We start from the raw sequence: 16,996 nt of genomic DNA, 5'->3' as shown, positions 1-16,996 counted from the left end.
TTTTAAAATTGATAGTTCTATTTCGGAACGAAGGATGGATGGTAAGTTGCTCGTAAAATAATTTATCCAATACATACTTCTCAACTTATTTTTTTCATTGTTTGTTTTCTCAACTTAATTGATATACACACATAATACTGTGAAGATATGTTTTAGCCTAAACGTTGTTTGAAGAAACATAACATGTGTCTGTGGAAACCATGAGGCAAGCCCCAGGACGTTTGGGAACCTTACACTGTCTAAGAACGAGAACAGTAAACAATATACACGTGTCCTAATCCTCAACAAGCCCATAGTTTTAGCTCCTCCGAACGTCTTTTCATCATCAGTTCTCATTTGCAAATGAAAGTAACACAACCCTTTTTCATAAGCAGAAAATAATCCCTACTTTAAGTCGACTTCATCGCACGATTGCCACCATACCATACTCATGTGTTCAACAATTACAATTATGTAGTGATGTCACAAACATCTTTTTTGTCACGTCAAAATCTGATGCATCAGATTATGACCATGTCCTCCACATGGTGTTCTATAAAACTCTTTTTGAATGGAAGATATGGATTGTTGAATCGGTTGAAAGGTGGTTAACGACTTAAAGCAGAACTACATAACGTTGCATTGCAAGAGAAAATAAATATGATCGTAATTTATCTGTTATTTGACTGTGAAGAGTTGCAAACGAGCATTGGAAGTCAAATGGAAATGATTGTAAGTTCAAGGATCGGATTAGATATCAATACGAGGACAACTCATATACAGGACTAACTTTTTTATGAAAAGTATGCTTAAGTCGACTATGAATGGTGACAACATGCTTATTTAGTAGAATACAATATTAGAAAATAGCAGTGACAACATTAGCACCTCGTAGCATGACTACATTCGCAACTGACATCAGAGATTGATGAAATCACAACATTAGCGAATGGCATAATGGTAACATTAGCGAATGAATAACTGACGTCACCAACTGATAGAATGACAACATTAGCTGACTTAATGCTAAATGGCAGCATTGGCAAATGAATAAATAACAAAATAAGCAATGATAGAAAGACATTAGCGAATGATAGATTGACAACATTACCGGCAGTAGAGCAACAACATTAACGAATGATAGAATGCTAACCCTAACAAGTAACAAAATGACATCAGTAACCAGTAGGACTACAAAAGAAGTAATATTCAGAAGTGACACAATGATGGCAGCTGAAAGTATGACATTATGAACAAGCAATATGTTCTCATCATTATCAACTGATAGGATACCAACAGGAGTATTCCAGAATGATGACAACATTAGCAATCGAGCAGAACGGACAATATGAGTAATTTAGTTGTTTCACAACATTGAATAAGCGTGTGTTATTTTCAGGGCTGGAGAGATGACGATGTTGAATGGAACAAGACAAAGTATGGAGGCGTGGACAAGGTCCGCATTCCCTGGAGCAAGGTTTGGCTGCCTGACATCAAACTGTACAACTAGTGAGTGTTTGTTGTTGTTTGCGGTAGAAATTGCACACTGCTGGAGTCATTCCTGCATGAAACAGATAAGGAATGTTCTTTCGCCATTTTTTATATGTCGGCGTTGATGGAAATTACAAAGCAATACGTGTGCCAACTGAATATGTTTTTTTCTCTCGGCAGGCTGTGAGTCATCATTATTTACCGCCCCTAATTGAAAATCAAATATTAGAACTGGCTAACAGTGTACATGGCACACGTAGAAATTCCTTTTCCCTTTCCACAGGAAACGTTCATCTTGAAATAGTGCTAATCTTTGTGGTTAGAACTTTTTGACCGAACGATTAGAACGTGCCCTTATTCAAACCTATATATCAATTCTGCAAGCGGTGGAATTCTTACGGTCATACTCCCCTATATATTTGCACGGAAACCAGTTCGCCGAACTTGCATATATTTCAAAGCAAGTAGGTTGGGTTATATTGCGGTTGAAGTGTTCGCTCGTAGCACCCAAGGTCCAGGATCGCTTCCACGCATGGGTATAATGTGTAAATCCCATTTCTGCTGTCCCTTGTGGTGGTACTGTTGGAATATTGCCAAAAGCAAAATAAAACCATACGCTTAATTTGAAGTGTATTTGTCGTGAATTTAGTTGCTTCCTAAACCGTATCGTTATGTCTTTTTATTTCTATTGTTGCAGTGTAGAGTACATTCAAGTTTTCATTCAATCTTTTAAGAGTCTAATACAGATTGAATTGTTAACTCTTGCACTGATCTAATTCGTGGATTATTATTTTTCCGTTAAATTGATACAGATTTCAACTTTGTGTGCTGATTATGTTTCTACACTGGTTCTGCCAATGGTACCCTACAAAATATATTTTTCCGATGCTTGTTTTGCTGCCCTTAAAACACAGAGACGGATATTGTTCTTATGTAATGTGATTACATGGAGCCCAATGCTTAGAGTACACAAATTTAATTGTAAGTTCGTACTGACGTCTTCCACTGAAAACTTACAATAGGCGTGTTCTATTGGAATTGCGAGTTAGAACTTGATGAACAGCATTTGGGATTACATGTTGTCTTGCTGAGTAGTAAGTTGTAATGTACAATGTTTGAGTTGTGAGAAATGTAATATTGTTGAACAGCGGGAAGCAAATGTGCTCCACTTGAGATGTGAATAGTGAGTGGTGAATGTGCTCCACTTCAGATGTGAATAGTGGGAGTTGAATGTGCTATACATGAGATGTAAATAGTGGGAGGTGAATGTGCTTTACTTGAGATGTGAATAGTGGGAGCTGAATGTGCTATGCTTGAGATGTTTGAGTTGAGAAAAATGTAATGTTGTTGAACAGGGGGAAGCAAATGTGCTCCACTTGAGATGTGAATAGTGGATGGTGAATGTACCTTTCTTGAGTAGTGAGTTTTGAATGTGCTTTACACGAGCTGTGAATAGTGATGTGAATATGTCTTACTTGGTTGTAAAATGAAGGGAGATCAATGTATTTAACTTGGTTTGTGAATAGTAGGTCGTGAATGTGTTATTCTTGTGTGCCGAGATGGGGCTGTAGCGGGTTGGTTTTCTCTGCTTTTTGCGATCTACTCCAGCATGATATTGAGTGGTGGGACTAGGGTTTTTGATATGTGTTGTAATGTACCAGAATAAGTAAACTGCTCATGGCCTACATTGCTTGAATAACATGTCGTTTTAGCAGACTGACTATTCTATTTGAGCACCGAGTAGTTACCACACTCCACTGTGTTTTTTCTGACTGTAGACATCTGATCACTCCAGTTAACCTTATTTCTGATTATGTAAAATTAAAATTGTACACTGGCATTTGGCTCTGAATCGTTCTTTAGGCATTCTCATTGGCAAATCCAAGTCCATGTGTACACATCGTCTTTCAGGTCTTTAGTTGAAAGGGTGGTTGTCGAGAAGAGTTGATTTGACTTAAATCATATTCGACAATATCATAATTAGTCAATGTAAGGAATGCATGCGAAAAAATATCGTCAGCTCAGCTTTGTTCCAAAATCGCAGAACGAGATGTGATTCTTTCACAGAACATGCACACTGATCAGGAAATCATGTACGAGTGGCGTCAGATTATGCAGTGACGTATCCTCAATGTTTTGATCCCTCGCTCAATCAATTCCTCAATAACAAAAGCGGTCGGTATTTCTTACGGCGTTTTCATCACAATATCAGGCTCAAAAATGTTTTTTTTTAGTTAAAAATAGAAAAAATAGGGGAAATTCGAACATTTAAACCTCGCGATAATGTTTATGTCAACAAAGCGATGGGTCATCAGGAAAGCAATATCTCCTCCAGATAGCTTGTATAGGCTGCCAAAATTAGATAGTAAATATCCGCAGATAGCAAGAGTCAGTACCAACATGTATGTATCTACACCCATGTAGAGGCAGCATCTTCCTCACTTTTCCTCTACAGTGTTGAGTTATCTGTGTGGGTGCATCAGTGCGAGAGTATCTTGACGAATGTATCTGTACGGGTGTACGTTTGACCAGCATGTCAGTCGAAGCGCCCAGTAGTTCTGTGACCTGACTGCCTCGCAGCTGGCTTTCCAGTTTATTTCCACTTCAGCTTACGATTATTTTTGGAAGCCAGGAATGCGAGTTTTTATACAGCTTTGCTTGTTGAAACGAGAACCTGTTTCTCTCCGAAGTAAAATACAGGATTCTACTTTAACAAACAGTGCATACGTATGCTACGGCGGAACCACCACAGTCTGCAGATTATTTGCATGCCAGCACCGTGCATTCTGAAATACTACGGATCAATATGGTCCTATCAAGTAACTACTAGCTGTCAGTTTGCATCCAACACACTACAACATTAAGTACATTAGGGAAAACATTACGGGGCTACCAGGGTCCCTGTGCTCAAAGTGTGTGTAGCCCAGGCCATGGGTCGTCCTTATCTTTGGTAGATGTTGTAAAATTGTGACTGTGACATCTGACTTTATCTCCACGGACAAATAGGTTGTAGAATAGTGGCTGTGACATACTGTTTCCGTTCGATATGTATTATGCTGAAAAATAGTGAGAAGTATTCTCGGTAAATAGTATGTTGCGTGATAGTTAGTTCATTAATCGAGACTATGTTTACTTGCTTTTGATCCTGTGGCAAGTACCATCTGTTCTGGATGAGCAATACACGATGCAATGTTGATGACCTTCGTTGTAGAGTATGCGTTGAAAAAATACCGAACGTCAGGCATACGTAATGCTTTACGTGAATGCTAGTGTTTATTATTTGGTTTGTAGCATGAAGATGAACCATTGTAAATCCTTTTCCTTCTTGATCTCTTTCGTTACGATCATATGTCAATCATATATTTTACCCGATTTTGGAGGACGATATCAAATGAAAATGTTGTGGTAAGTTGCCTTTGACAATTACACTGAAGATGGCACTGTGCATTAATGGTATCAGACAATTTAAGTTTCATACAAGCTAAATTATTAAAAAATCACTATGATCAATGTAGGCTTGAAGTATATACACCTATCAGTTTCATCAAGAATGAAAACTTTCCAAGGTTTTGAAACATCTAAACTAGTGCAAAACTAGTGTATACTTAGTTATTATTCGTGGTGACGAATGCGCTGAATTAATCGACAAAGTACTGAATGGTAGACATGCGTAATGATTCACGTGAATGTTGGTGTTTATTATTTTCACATTTAGGTTTTGTCCACATGTTAGTCCACAGTGGACTATCCGCTGGAATTGGTAAAATTCCTCTGAAATAACGCCTATCGGGTTACACAACGTGTATGAAACACGTGTATGGCACATCGTCTCTATGCGACTGAAATGGCAGGCATACTCAATCTTGACATTCTGTAGTTGATACCATATTTGCATCTCCTGGGTATCTGCATCTCTGACATTAATATTGTCTTCAAACACGATGCTGACCTCAGCCGAGACCAAGACCGTGGCCCAACACTCGCTGGCTGAAGAATCGGCTCCCCATGTGGTGCAATATGTGAAGCCAATGTCTCGTGTCCCTGCCGTGACATTACATTGCATCAATACGGAGTAAAACCATCAATTAACCTTTTATTCATATAATACAAGTACAAAAAACCCGTGTCGTTCATTACCCCTTCAAGTGCTCAAGCATGACATAAACATTATGAAGCAATACTATTTACTCACACAGGGATACATGATTGTAGCAAGTCTTCTATTCATTGAAATATCATTGATATATCGTCGTAGAACACTTAGATGTCTTGTGCTTGTTTCTTCTACCACTCTCACGCTGCAATATAACAGGGCCTAGATTTTCGAAGCTCTCTCAGCGCTAAGATGGTCGTAAGTTAATGTTAATGTATGACATTTTCCATATCCTACCGCTAAGGGTGCTTCGAAAATCTAGACTCAGCTATATAGCGGTGTGGATGTAAATATTCAGATCAGGACCATTGAATCCACTGGTTTTCATCAGCAGTTATCTGGGTAGATGGGATAGGGCGCAATGCATCAACTAAGTTATCTAACCCGTCCCCCGATCACCGTCTTACAGGAAGAAAAAGGGTTGTTGAAAACCTCCACTGAAGGCAAATTCTGAACCGGATGTTTACCGTGAACTTTATATTGGGGGCATACATGCAAAGTGAATTCGTTGACGTGATGACCGTTCTAATCATATCCACACCTGGCCGCCATTTTGTCCAATCAATAAATGTTTTAATGATCTTGAATCTGTTCTCGGTGATTGCAATTATATATGGTAGCATTGTGGCACAAACCAATACATTACGTAATAATCGAAGAGAACGCTCTGAAAGTTGGTGCTTAGCTATCAATCGTCTCTAGATCTGGTGGTCTGGCTGTGGTGCGTGATGCGAGACAGTGATGGCATCCTGTCTTCGGTTACATGGTAACTCAGACGCCACTCACCAACCATCACGGGGAATCGACACAAGGTGAAGCTAATGCGAGTAAACAGCATTCTCTTCACATAACAGTCGTTGTTCGCTGTAACTTACTTCCTCGAATACTACTGCTCACTAATGGATGTTCCTACCAGCTGGAGATTTGTGTGGGCGGCACCTGATTGCAACACCGATATCTTGTGTCCAGGTGCTATGGGGTATATAATGATGTACAGGTTTCATTTCAGATTCGACTGACTTCATAACGCTGCGTTAAAGGTCATTGTTTGACCAGTCATAAAGACTACCGGATCTTTTAAAGCGGTAACCAGGTTTAGAGAATCTATTACATCGGTGTTCGCATGGTTAATCGCTCTCGCTGAAAAGTGAGTTTATAGCGTTAACGTTACCATAATATTTCGGTGCTATAAGATCCACAGACGCAGTTAAACGCATCGCAGACGCACGAGATGCGCTACAGAGATACGTCAACATCAGTGGAGAATGAATATTTGAGCGCAACAAGAACGGAATCCTATTGCGTTTAGAGTCACTCGACCTCTCACTCACTAGTTCCCCTGATCCAGAATCTATATACAGACTGCAGTGACACACTAGTATGGTATTTTTGTTTTAGTTATTTATTCACTGCAGTAAACATTAGAATAGAATTTTTCCTTCTGATTGGATGACTCTGCCAGTGTAGATCTGAGGACAGGCTATTGGTCATATCACACCCTGGACAAAAGTAAAAATCCCGAGTTAAATGCAGGGAATAATTGATTTAGACATGTTAAACGTTTTCGTTATTACGTTTACTGTCCGTATGGTTTCCTCATTAACCTGTATAGCCAACTTAAAAGATGAAGTAAAACCGTCAGGTTGGTACTCCAAACTTCCGAGGTACCCCAACATCCGACAAGAACCAAATCCTTAGAACTCCCAACTTGATTTAGCATCTGATGAGGATGATGTAAAGGTTACAGTGTGTGCCAGGTCGTCGTGGGGAGTCGGTGTTGATGTTACTCCCATCTTGTAATTACCTATCAAACAACATTTTATAATCAAATATAAAATGTTAAGATGCTACAAACGCGTTTAATACAAGTACATTTAAGAACAAAGTCGTTGCGTTTTCTGTAGGAGACTGATAGAGAAACTTTAAAGCCGTACATTTAACTTAGTTTTCCAACACCCCATGACTAATATTACCTGTAAACTAATGACGTCAGCCGTACCAGCTTACTTTCACATACATACTTAATTGATGCATCTTTATGGCCGGATGTATATCAGTTTTAAAAGGCAAATCAAATCATAATGATAGTGCAGGATGTCGCAGCGAAAACCAACACATCCTGGCGACGGCCGAGAGTATCTATTTCAACCTGAGACAAATTTTCCTGTTCACAATTTTCATGATGCATGAAATGTTCTGTGATAGAACGGTTCAAAGGTTTAATTTGTGTCCAGATAAGGGAAATCGATTTGTAAACAGGCTTGAAAGTAGGTAAATGCCAATGTTAGTACACTCGGCTGCTACAGAAGAGTGTTATGGCGAGACTGTTTGGAAGAGATTCCAATAAACAAAGAGTATTCCTTCTCACATAGTTATTAGCCCTCTGCCAGCGCGACAAATATCTAGTAAGGATTCGCTTTGATGCCATAGCTAAATGACGAGTGCGGGCGTACCGATGTATGCATAACAGGTTTAGACGTTGAAGTATGCGAATGTGTTTTATACAGACACGCTTGTATTTGTGCACGGGTTGTCAGATGTTTGAATGTGTTGACCGACGTGTGTGGAAACTATCAGCACGTTTTCTTCCAAACTGTCCAACGAGGAATTCTAGTGTTTCACCAGCGGTTTTATTACTGAATCACATTGTTCTTGAAGACTGACACGTTGTTGTAAGACATGTAACCTTGTCAGTCCAGTATGAAGGTTACATGTAACCTGTCAGATAGTCCAGTAGAAAACTTACTTGTAACCTTGTCAGTTTATTTTGAAGCTTATATGTAACCTGGTCAGACAGCCCAGTATGAAGCTTACATGTAACCTGTCAAATAGTCCGTTATGAAGCTTACATGTCACCTGGTCAGATGGGTCAGCATGACGCTTTACAGGACGAAGGTGAACCTTTGTATATTCACTGGATCCTTTTCTATCTTGATATCTTTCATTAAGACCATATATCTTATATATATATATTATTATAATATCATATATATTATATATATAACCCGGTCTTCAAGGCCGATACCAGATGAAAGCGTTGTGATAAATGTTTTTCACAGTTACACTGAAGATGACTGTGTGTGTTAATGGTATCACACAATTGAACTTTGATACAAGCTTGGATATTAGAGAATCACGATGATGAATGTAGGCTTGAGGTATGTACACCTATCAGTTTCATCAAGAATGAAAACTTTCCAACATCAGCGAATGCAAGACGAGAATATAATGATTTATTACACTATTCTGAGCTGTGGTAAACACGCTTGCCCCTTTCCTCGAACAAAAAAGCTACTCATCAGAAAGGTTGTCACATATTTACTTGCAATACGAATCTGTTGAATTTGAATGTAATGTTACCAGACGAAGAGCGAATGACCCAGTGTAATATATTACCATGTTTCATCGCATGTTTGAGATAGCTTAGCAAATGTATATGCTTTATACCAATTACTCGTTATTCTGAAAGACTGATACACTGTAGAATGTTAGATGTGAGCTACATAACTACGTCTTTGTTCCTGTCCTGCGGACATTGCCTTTATCAGTATTAACACCTCAATGTGCATCTACATGGAGATGTAATGGACACAGAATTTTGTTTTCAGTACCATCTTGTTGAAAAAACATATTTTCTCTACGATCTCACGACTAAAAGCAAACATTCAAAATCTCAACTGTTCCATGATGAGTGTGGCAGTAATACATGCATAGCTTATCATTATTTACCAAACTGTTGAGAGTAATATGTAACTTGTCATGTTTACTTTTCCAGTGCTGATCATCGCTTGGACGAACAGCGGAAGTCCCTGTGCGTCTTTCATCACGATGGCAAAATTCTATGGATGCCTCAAGCCGTGTATCGCAGTTCCTGCCAAATTGATGTCACCAAATTTCCATTCGATATCCAGTCATGTCACTTGAAATTTGGGTCGTGGACCTACAATGGACATAAGATTGATGTAGTTTTCTATGAAAACAAAGACTACATAGATCTCACAGAGTACGTGACGAGTAACGCCTGGAAAATCATCGATGTGCCTGCAAATAAAAATATAAAATACTACAGCTGCTGCCCTGAGCCTTACGTCGACCTGACTTTCAGCTTGATCTTCCAGAGACGAGCCACCCTGTACAACTACATCCTGATCCTGCCGTGTGTTCTTCTCACCTCCATCACCCTCATCCTCTTCTGGATACCCCCGGAGTCTCCTGCAAAGATGCAACTTGGTAATGCTTATATTTCACTCATTATCTTTGTGGCATTTACTTGTAAGCCAAAATGATTATTTCATCCAAAACCATTCATCAAACAATTGTCATGCTCCTCATCGTTGCTAATGTTATGTAAGTAAAACGACAAAGCATGATATCTTTTCACTTTGTCCAAGACCAGTAACAGCAATACAACCTACCTGATATGAGTAATGAGAAAAAACCGGCTTTCCTTTACGCTGTCCTTTAGGGCATGTAGACATGTCTCTGCAATTTGGTATCTGCTTCTCTTTTGGCATGCATGTTTCTGAAAAAAACGAAAAAAACGTTCCCTTCACTGCACCAGATGTAGAGGCAAATCGTTGACTTCCGTCACACGTGCATGTGAGTGGTACTTCAAAGACAACACTCTCTCATATTCAATTACATTTCGATCAGTGTAACGTCATATTCCATGCCCATTCACTCAATGTCACGTTTGATTAATGGTAGTATTTCAACCACATGTATGCTTGCAGTCAGTGGTATAATTCATCTAATTCACCTGGGTATATTACATGCCTAATATTATTTAACACTTTTGACATTTTTAGTAAATGCAACAAATCTACTAATTTAACTACCACCTGGTGTTCACGTAAATATGTCCGCATTGGTTTTCAAACTGAGGTGGTGGTTATATGTGAATGCAGATATGGGCACAAACCAAAATTGAAATATAAAGCACATTACTCTAATGCGAATGTTTTCTTTATTCTTGGAAGCTATATTCTTCCTTTCATCACAACATATTATCAGTCCATACATAGACATCATGCTGGCAAGTTCGGCAAAGCTAAGGAGGCCATGTGCTTCTTCAATTCAGATTCAAAGTGAACTCGCATCAAGATGAAGCCGCCTAATTCCTCTGTTAGTGAATAAATGACATATAAATATATCTAGCCATTAATGTTGTGGAGCGGGAATCGAAAATAAGAATAAATAATACCAAAAGAAAACCCCTGTTAATTCTAACCTGGTAATAGTTATTTCCATGTGGATCTGTAAATGAACTGATGAGAAAATGACATATTTGATTAGGTCGATAAACAGCGCAATGTGTCATGAAAAATACAGATCAGTGTAGCAAAGTTTCTTTATTGATGTCTTGTGTGGTGATTAAACTGGTTTCGCTGACGAAGCCTCTCAATAAACATTAACTTGAAAGAGATGTAAACATGAAAATTCACTTTCGCAAATGAATGTAGCGCCGCGTTATTTTGCCGTCGATAACGTCCACAAGGCCATGTGTTATGTGTTTTTATCGAATGTATAATGTACCATTTAATTAGGTGATATGCAACTTGATATACGAAGGGATTGAAAATGAGAAGATCGGTTCCAGAGAACAAACGGTTGCCCGCCATATAGTGTTGGAGGGGTGTACCTGTCTATATTCATGTTTTTTGGAAGTATGAAAGACATCCATGCTGAATATTTGGAAATGGCGTTGTTTTCCTGAGCTGTTTTTTCTCGCTAGATGGGTATAGCATCAATTACAGAGATAACAAATAGCCAAGTGCGTATTGTGCAACAAATGCAAAACTCTTAAACCGATCATGATTTTGTCTTTTTCTGAATGATATGTTGATCTTCTGCTTTTTAAATGTTGGGTATATATACTTATGTCTGCATCATGTGTGGATATAGTGCTGTCGGAAGTATCTGTAAATGTAGTGCTTAATCTCTGTATGACTGATTTGTGTATATAGTATAGTACAAATGATGTGTGTATATACCCTGTTTTGAAAGGCAAAGGTAAACACATTTCTGTCTGAATGATATGTACATATGTTCTGCTGTCTGAATGATATGTACGTATGTTCTGCTGTCTGAATGATACATTTGTATACTTCGCCTCAAGCTTCTGTATATAACATGGCCGCCTATGTGTACAAGCTACAGTCTCTTTGGGTGATATACCATACTCAAGGGATTTTGTATTTATAGGCCTGTCTTCGAGTGATATGTGCACATGTTTCGGCCTGTCAGGAGTTTTTGTATTTGATGCTGTCTGTAACAGATAACTTGCCGCCATTTCTTTTAGAAGTTCAAGCAGACATTTCACATATCAGTTTTTTATCAGTTCACCTTGCGCGAGGCCAGCATGAGCTGTGTTCCTTCACATATTTGTGGAGTGTTCTCTGGAACGTCATCTTCATCCATGATTGTGAAGTATTGCATGATAGGGCAGTTTGTAGCATTTCAAATGCTAGTTTTTATAACCTGGCTCTTTCACTCGCCACATGTCATGCCCGATTCCATAAATGAACTTCTCCCCCAAACACTGCCGCAATGTCTGAACCTCAGAAGAGACGTTACGGTTCTTGGCCGCGCGTTTGTGATTGTTTCGCCCTCTCGTAATCCAAATTTAACGCCAGTGAAGTCAAATTAGATGTCATCACCTTCATGACTGACACTGCTGCAGGACCGGAGCTGAAACACCGCAGGGATGATCACCATACGTCATTCTTGCTTCGACATCGGTTTTAATCGTCACCATTGGATTTTGTTGAGACATGTTTAGCAATGATTAAAATCTCCGTCATTTCTCTGAAGTATCAATCACATATTGCTATAGGTATCATTAGTTGCACGGTTGCAGTAAAGGCTAAGTCGACTTAGTCGTAATGTTGGGATTATAATTCGACAGTTTCTTTTTAAAGGTGTAACGAATTAGTTCGTAACAATTACGAGGCTCAGAATCATAAGTTAGATCAAAATTAAACAGACAGGTATCTTATTTTCATAGACAGGTAACTGCCCAAAGTTCTTTAACTAAAACACATTGGGTACATTATCACAAACAATATCTAAAGTGTTTACACGTGTTCCAATGTGTATTCCTAATTTAAATATACCTTTTAACCTGTTCCATATGACTAAAGAATGTAGGGTAATAACAAACAATGATTCTCCCTGATGCAAGACTGTGACACAACTTAGGTGAGCTTCAGTACAGTATATTCTACTTATCCTTGGCATCTGTGTTTACAACATTTTATGTTTCTTTTCTGTTCAGGACTTACCATCTTCATAGCGTTTTTCATCCTGCTGAAGCTTTTGGAGAAAAATTTGCCTCCCGGTACTACAAAAATGCCTGTACTAGGTAATCATGTTTGTGCATTTGCACCAATTTGTAAACAAATGTGTTTACTTTAAATATTAATGAAAACTGTTAATGAACGATCTAATGAATAAGTTGTAGTAAGCAGTTAACTCAAGAATACGAATTGAACCGGCCGATATTTGAAAATGCTTTGTAAAACTTTTCATACTTGAGATTCCACACCACCAATGCACCATGTTTGACCATGTACATGTGGTTGTAGGTATCTACTACTGTCTCAACATGGTCATCATCACTCTGTCGTCCTTCCTTAACGTGCTAGTGGTTAACCTAGCAGCATACGGTCAACGAGCGAACCTGCCTGCTCCAGCAAAATCAGTGAGTCCACACTACCTTGCCTCAACTATATGTAATCTACATCCTGTTGAGTTGGATGTAAGATTCGACTGTATAAATCTACCACATACCATTCTGTTGTAAGTATATCACACACCATTCGTCAGTATACTACACAAAATTCAACCGTATAAGTATACCAAATGGCCTCTGACGACTTTATAAAATGTGCAATTTAACACCTGGCCGTGTACCCCATGCCAACTGTTTGTATAAGTGTACCACATGACATTGGAGTGTTAAGCGAAAAACGTTCGAGTTGACTGTTTAACTGTACCACATGGTGTCCCACTACATATGTTCACAGCATGGCATGTGCATGTTATATGTCATTGGCATAAATGTGCCGTGTAATATCCGATTGTAATGATGTGCCACATTCCATCACATATCGCAATTAGAATTTCCATAACCAACGGTATGAAATGTCCCCGTGACACTTGACGTTATGGATTGTTCCTTCTGTTCCTCAACACATTTCCGTTAGTCCTGCCCATGCCATCTTGTACTATTCTAATACGATATAGTGTATGGTGTATATCTAATAACTCACGCTCTCTGTTTCAGGTATTGTTTGATGTGTGTGCAAAGGTCCTCTTGATGAACGATCTCGTGCGGCCATTCAAACCGGATTCCCCAGCCAAACCAGGGGCAATCATGAAAGATAAACTGGGAGAAATTGACAACAAGTGGAGCGATGATCCCATGGCATCAACAGAAGTTCTCGTCCATCTACAGAAAGACTCCAATCTAACGCCACCACCAGGGCCACCAGTGGACAATACGTTAAAACAGTCATCAGGACTCTTGGCCTCCATTGACACCAAACTGTCGGACTTAAGGGACTTCATTCAGGGTCACAAGCAGCGGCTCTCAGACAAGGACAAACGGGAACGCCTTGTGAAGGAATGGAAAGCTATTGCTCTCATTCTGGACAGAATCTTCTTTGTTATATACTTTGGTATTATCGTTGCATCACTTGCTGTCATCATTCCAATCATCACCTTCAGCGGTCAGTACACGAACACGCGGCTGTCAGAGGCTTTGCCCAAATCTACGTGAAGTTCTTTTTCCCTGAAGTCTTTATGGACACATTTCCACCAGATGCCAAATTGCTTAATGGTTTAGTCTGCAAAGTTAAGGTGGCTATTTAAGAAAGCTTCCAGATATAATGACAATTGTTTACTATAGATATATATTTACGCAGCGGTATTATGTAAACAAACATCTGAGCATATAAAATAACTCATGCATAATTGAAACATTCTTTGTACACTAGTGCTATGCGCTGCTATTAAGAAAGGCAAATGTTTGAGAATGGAGTGATAGATATGAAATTTTAAGCGGATGATCATGCGTTTGTCGAGAATGTGCAGAGAGACTGTACTTAAAGGTGGTCAGGAAAAACATTGGTTTTGAATAATTCATGATTTGGTATCCGAAATGTGCCTACCACTGTGCCATTTTTAACGTGAGGCATCTGGTGGGACAAAATCACTTGAATCGATCAAAACGTTCCATTTATGCACAGTCCACAGGCACGGGCGGGTGGAAACACTAGCCTGTGCCTATGGAAGCTAAATGTAACACAGAGACACTTGGACTTGCCTACGAAGCGTTAAACCTGACACGCACAGTCACAGAAGACTGTCGTTCCTGTGTCTCCAATACGTGCTTTTGTGAAGTTATATGGCAATGCGACAGGCACAGGAACAGACACATGCAAAGGAAGATGGACAACGTTCTTTAGTACGTGTTTTGCGACTGCATGTTATATATGCCACAGGCCCAGGACGCTAGACAACTACTTCCAACAGCACGGTGTGTTGTGACCCACAAGCTAACAGCTACATGACAGATACATCATCAACCACGAACAAGGCACTTTTAACTTTTAACATTCAAACTATACGCAGCAGGCACAAGCAGATGGCGTTCTGAACAGGAGTATCTATACAGTATAAGCTTTTGGGCTAATGTTTGACAGAATCTGACGTTACAAATACGACCAACAACTGAAGCTGAAAGGGCTGGGAAGGGATGCTGGTTGCTCTCGTCTAATCCCATCAGCGAGACGTAGTTGTCTGATTGTCGCCAGGACTCTGACGGCAGAATATAATACGGGGATTGCTACTTCCACGATCATTCTTTTTAAGTGAATTATGGTGACTTTTTAGACAAACGGCGTTTTTCCAATTTTGTGATCCTTATAACTGTAGTGAAATTGATAGTGTTCCATGGCTGTCCCTGAGCTATTTTACATATTCCAGCAATAAGGAAAGAACTCATTAGGTTCAGACTTTTTTGTTTGGACTGTCTTACATTCTAGCAATATCATAATGGTGATACAGAAGCAGCTGCTGATGTTCCGTAGCATATCAAATGAAGCGACATGTAACTGACAATCGCATTCAAACTGAATAATCCAAATAAAGACATGTTCGAGGAAGTCCATACCGTGGAAATCGGCCACAGATAAGCACCATATACTTAGCGTTCGGAATGTGTGGTTTCAAGACTGACGATATTCACATTACCAGCGTTTCACAGATGATACATTATGAATCGAATATAAGCTAACAAACATCCTAAGGGATGTGATTTCAATGCATTTAATGTCAGTTATGTTTATACAACGATGTCTGTGTGTTTTAGACTGACACTGATATGTGTTTCATTGGGAGATGTCTTTTCACGTCTAGACGTCTTATGCCAAGCCAAGGATTGCAGAAAAACGAACCTTTGATATAGTAACATTCATTATCACTTTATCATTGAAGCACCTATAGTATGTACTCCTGGGCTGCCTGAAATGAGGCCCTATATACAGTTAGTCAGCCCGAAACCATAAACACAAACTGGTCAGTTCTGGAAACGCTCTCGAGGGTCTACTGTTGAGGACAAATTTGAGCCCAGTTCAGCTCTGGAACAGGTCAACTGTTGAGGACAAATTTGAGCCCAGTTCAATCATCGGACGTAGAACAGCTAACATGACATTTGTTCAAGATATCGGACCGGCTGACAGATTTTCCAGTGTGTAAACTGTGTGGAGTAGCGTTTCAATATGTGCGGTAAATTCGTGTTTCTTTCTACAGGACTAGTGAATATTGACACTACAATCTCTCTCAATGCTGCAGTTCAGATATTCAATATCTTACGAAAAATGTCATATATGTGCGCTTTATGCCTTGAAGACAAGCAATTAAGATTTAGAGCGCGAAATGTTTTGTTTCCGCTACGACAGTAAATCATGTGCTTTTACATTCCTTAATTTCTTTCCGATCGTTCACAAGTTTTATTCTTTCATTTGCTGGGCATGACGCATTACACACTGCCGCGCAGAACAGCCAGTATGTACTCCCGACACCTCCCCAAATATTACTATTCAATCTGCGGGTCCGCAAGACACACCCTTCTGTGCAAGATCTGCATTACCATATGACACATCAGTAGGTATCTACGGCTGCATATGACACATCATCTCAGTGGATATCTGTGGGTTACCCGATATATGCTGATTCATACCACTCCCCGCTTTGCGCAGTATCTGCTGATTCATACCACACTACGCTTTACACAATATCTGCAGTTTCATACCACTCTTTACTTTATTTCCATGTTTGCGATGTTATACCACTCTTTACTTTACGTAA

The 16,996-nt window shown here is 39.4% G+C and overlaps 1 protein-coding gene across 1 annotated transcript in view; it reads left to right on the top strand.

The window, feature by feature from the left end:
- LOC137284711 (neuronal acetylcholine receptor subunit alpha-10-like) overlaps positions 1 to 16,609 on the top strand; it is a 28,058-nt gene extending 11,449 nt beyond the window's left edge. The window contains exons 4-8 of the mRNA XM_067816627.1: positions 1,379 to 1,488; positions 9,399 to 9,853; positions 12,900 to 12,986; positions 13,210 to 13,325; positions 13,911 to 16,609. Of these exons, the coding sequence (XP_067672728.1) occupies positions 1,379 to 1,488; positions 9,399 to 9,853; positions 12,900 to 12,986; positions 13,210 to 13,325; positions 13,911 to 14,405 (1,263 nt within the window). The 3' untranslated portion in view covers positions 14,406 to 16,609. The remainder of the gene's footprint in view (positions 1 to 1,378; positions 1,489 to 9,398; positions 9,854 to 12,899; positions 12,987 to 13,209; positions 13,326 to 13,910) is intronic.
- The last annotated feature ends 387 nt before the right edge of the window (positions 16,610 to 16,996 follow it).

Source organism: Haliotis asinina, chromosome 5, assembly GCF_037392515.1.
Source record: "Haliotis asinina isolate JCU_RB_2024 chromosome 5, JCU_Hal_asi_v2, whole genome shotgun sequence".
Taxonomy (NCBI): domain Eukaryota; kingdom Metazoa; phylum Mollusca; class Gastropoda; order Lepetellida; family Haliotidae; genus Haliotis; species Haliotis asinina.
This window is presented reverse-complemented; position numbering and strand designations above follow the sequence as displayed.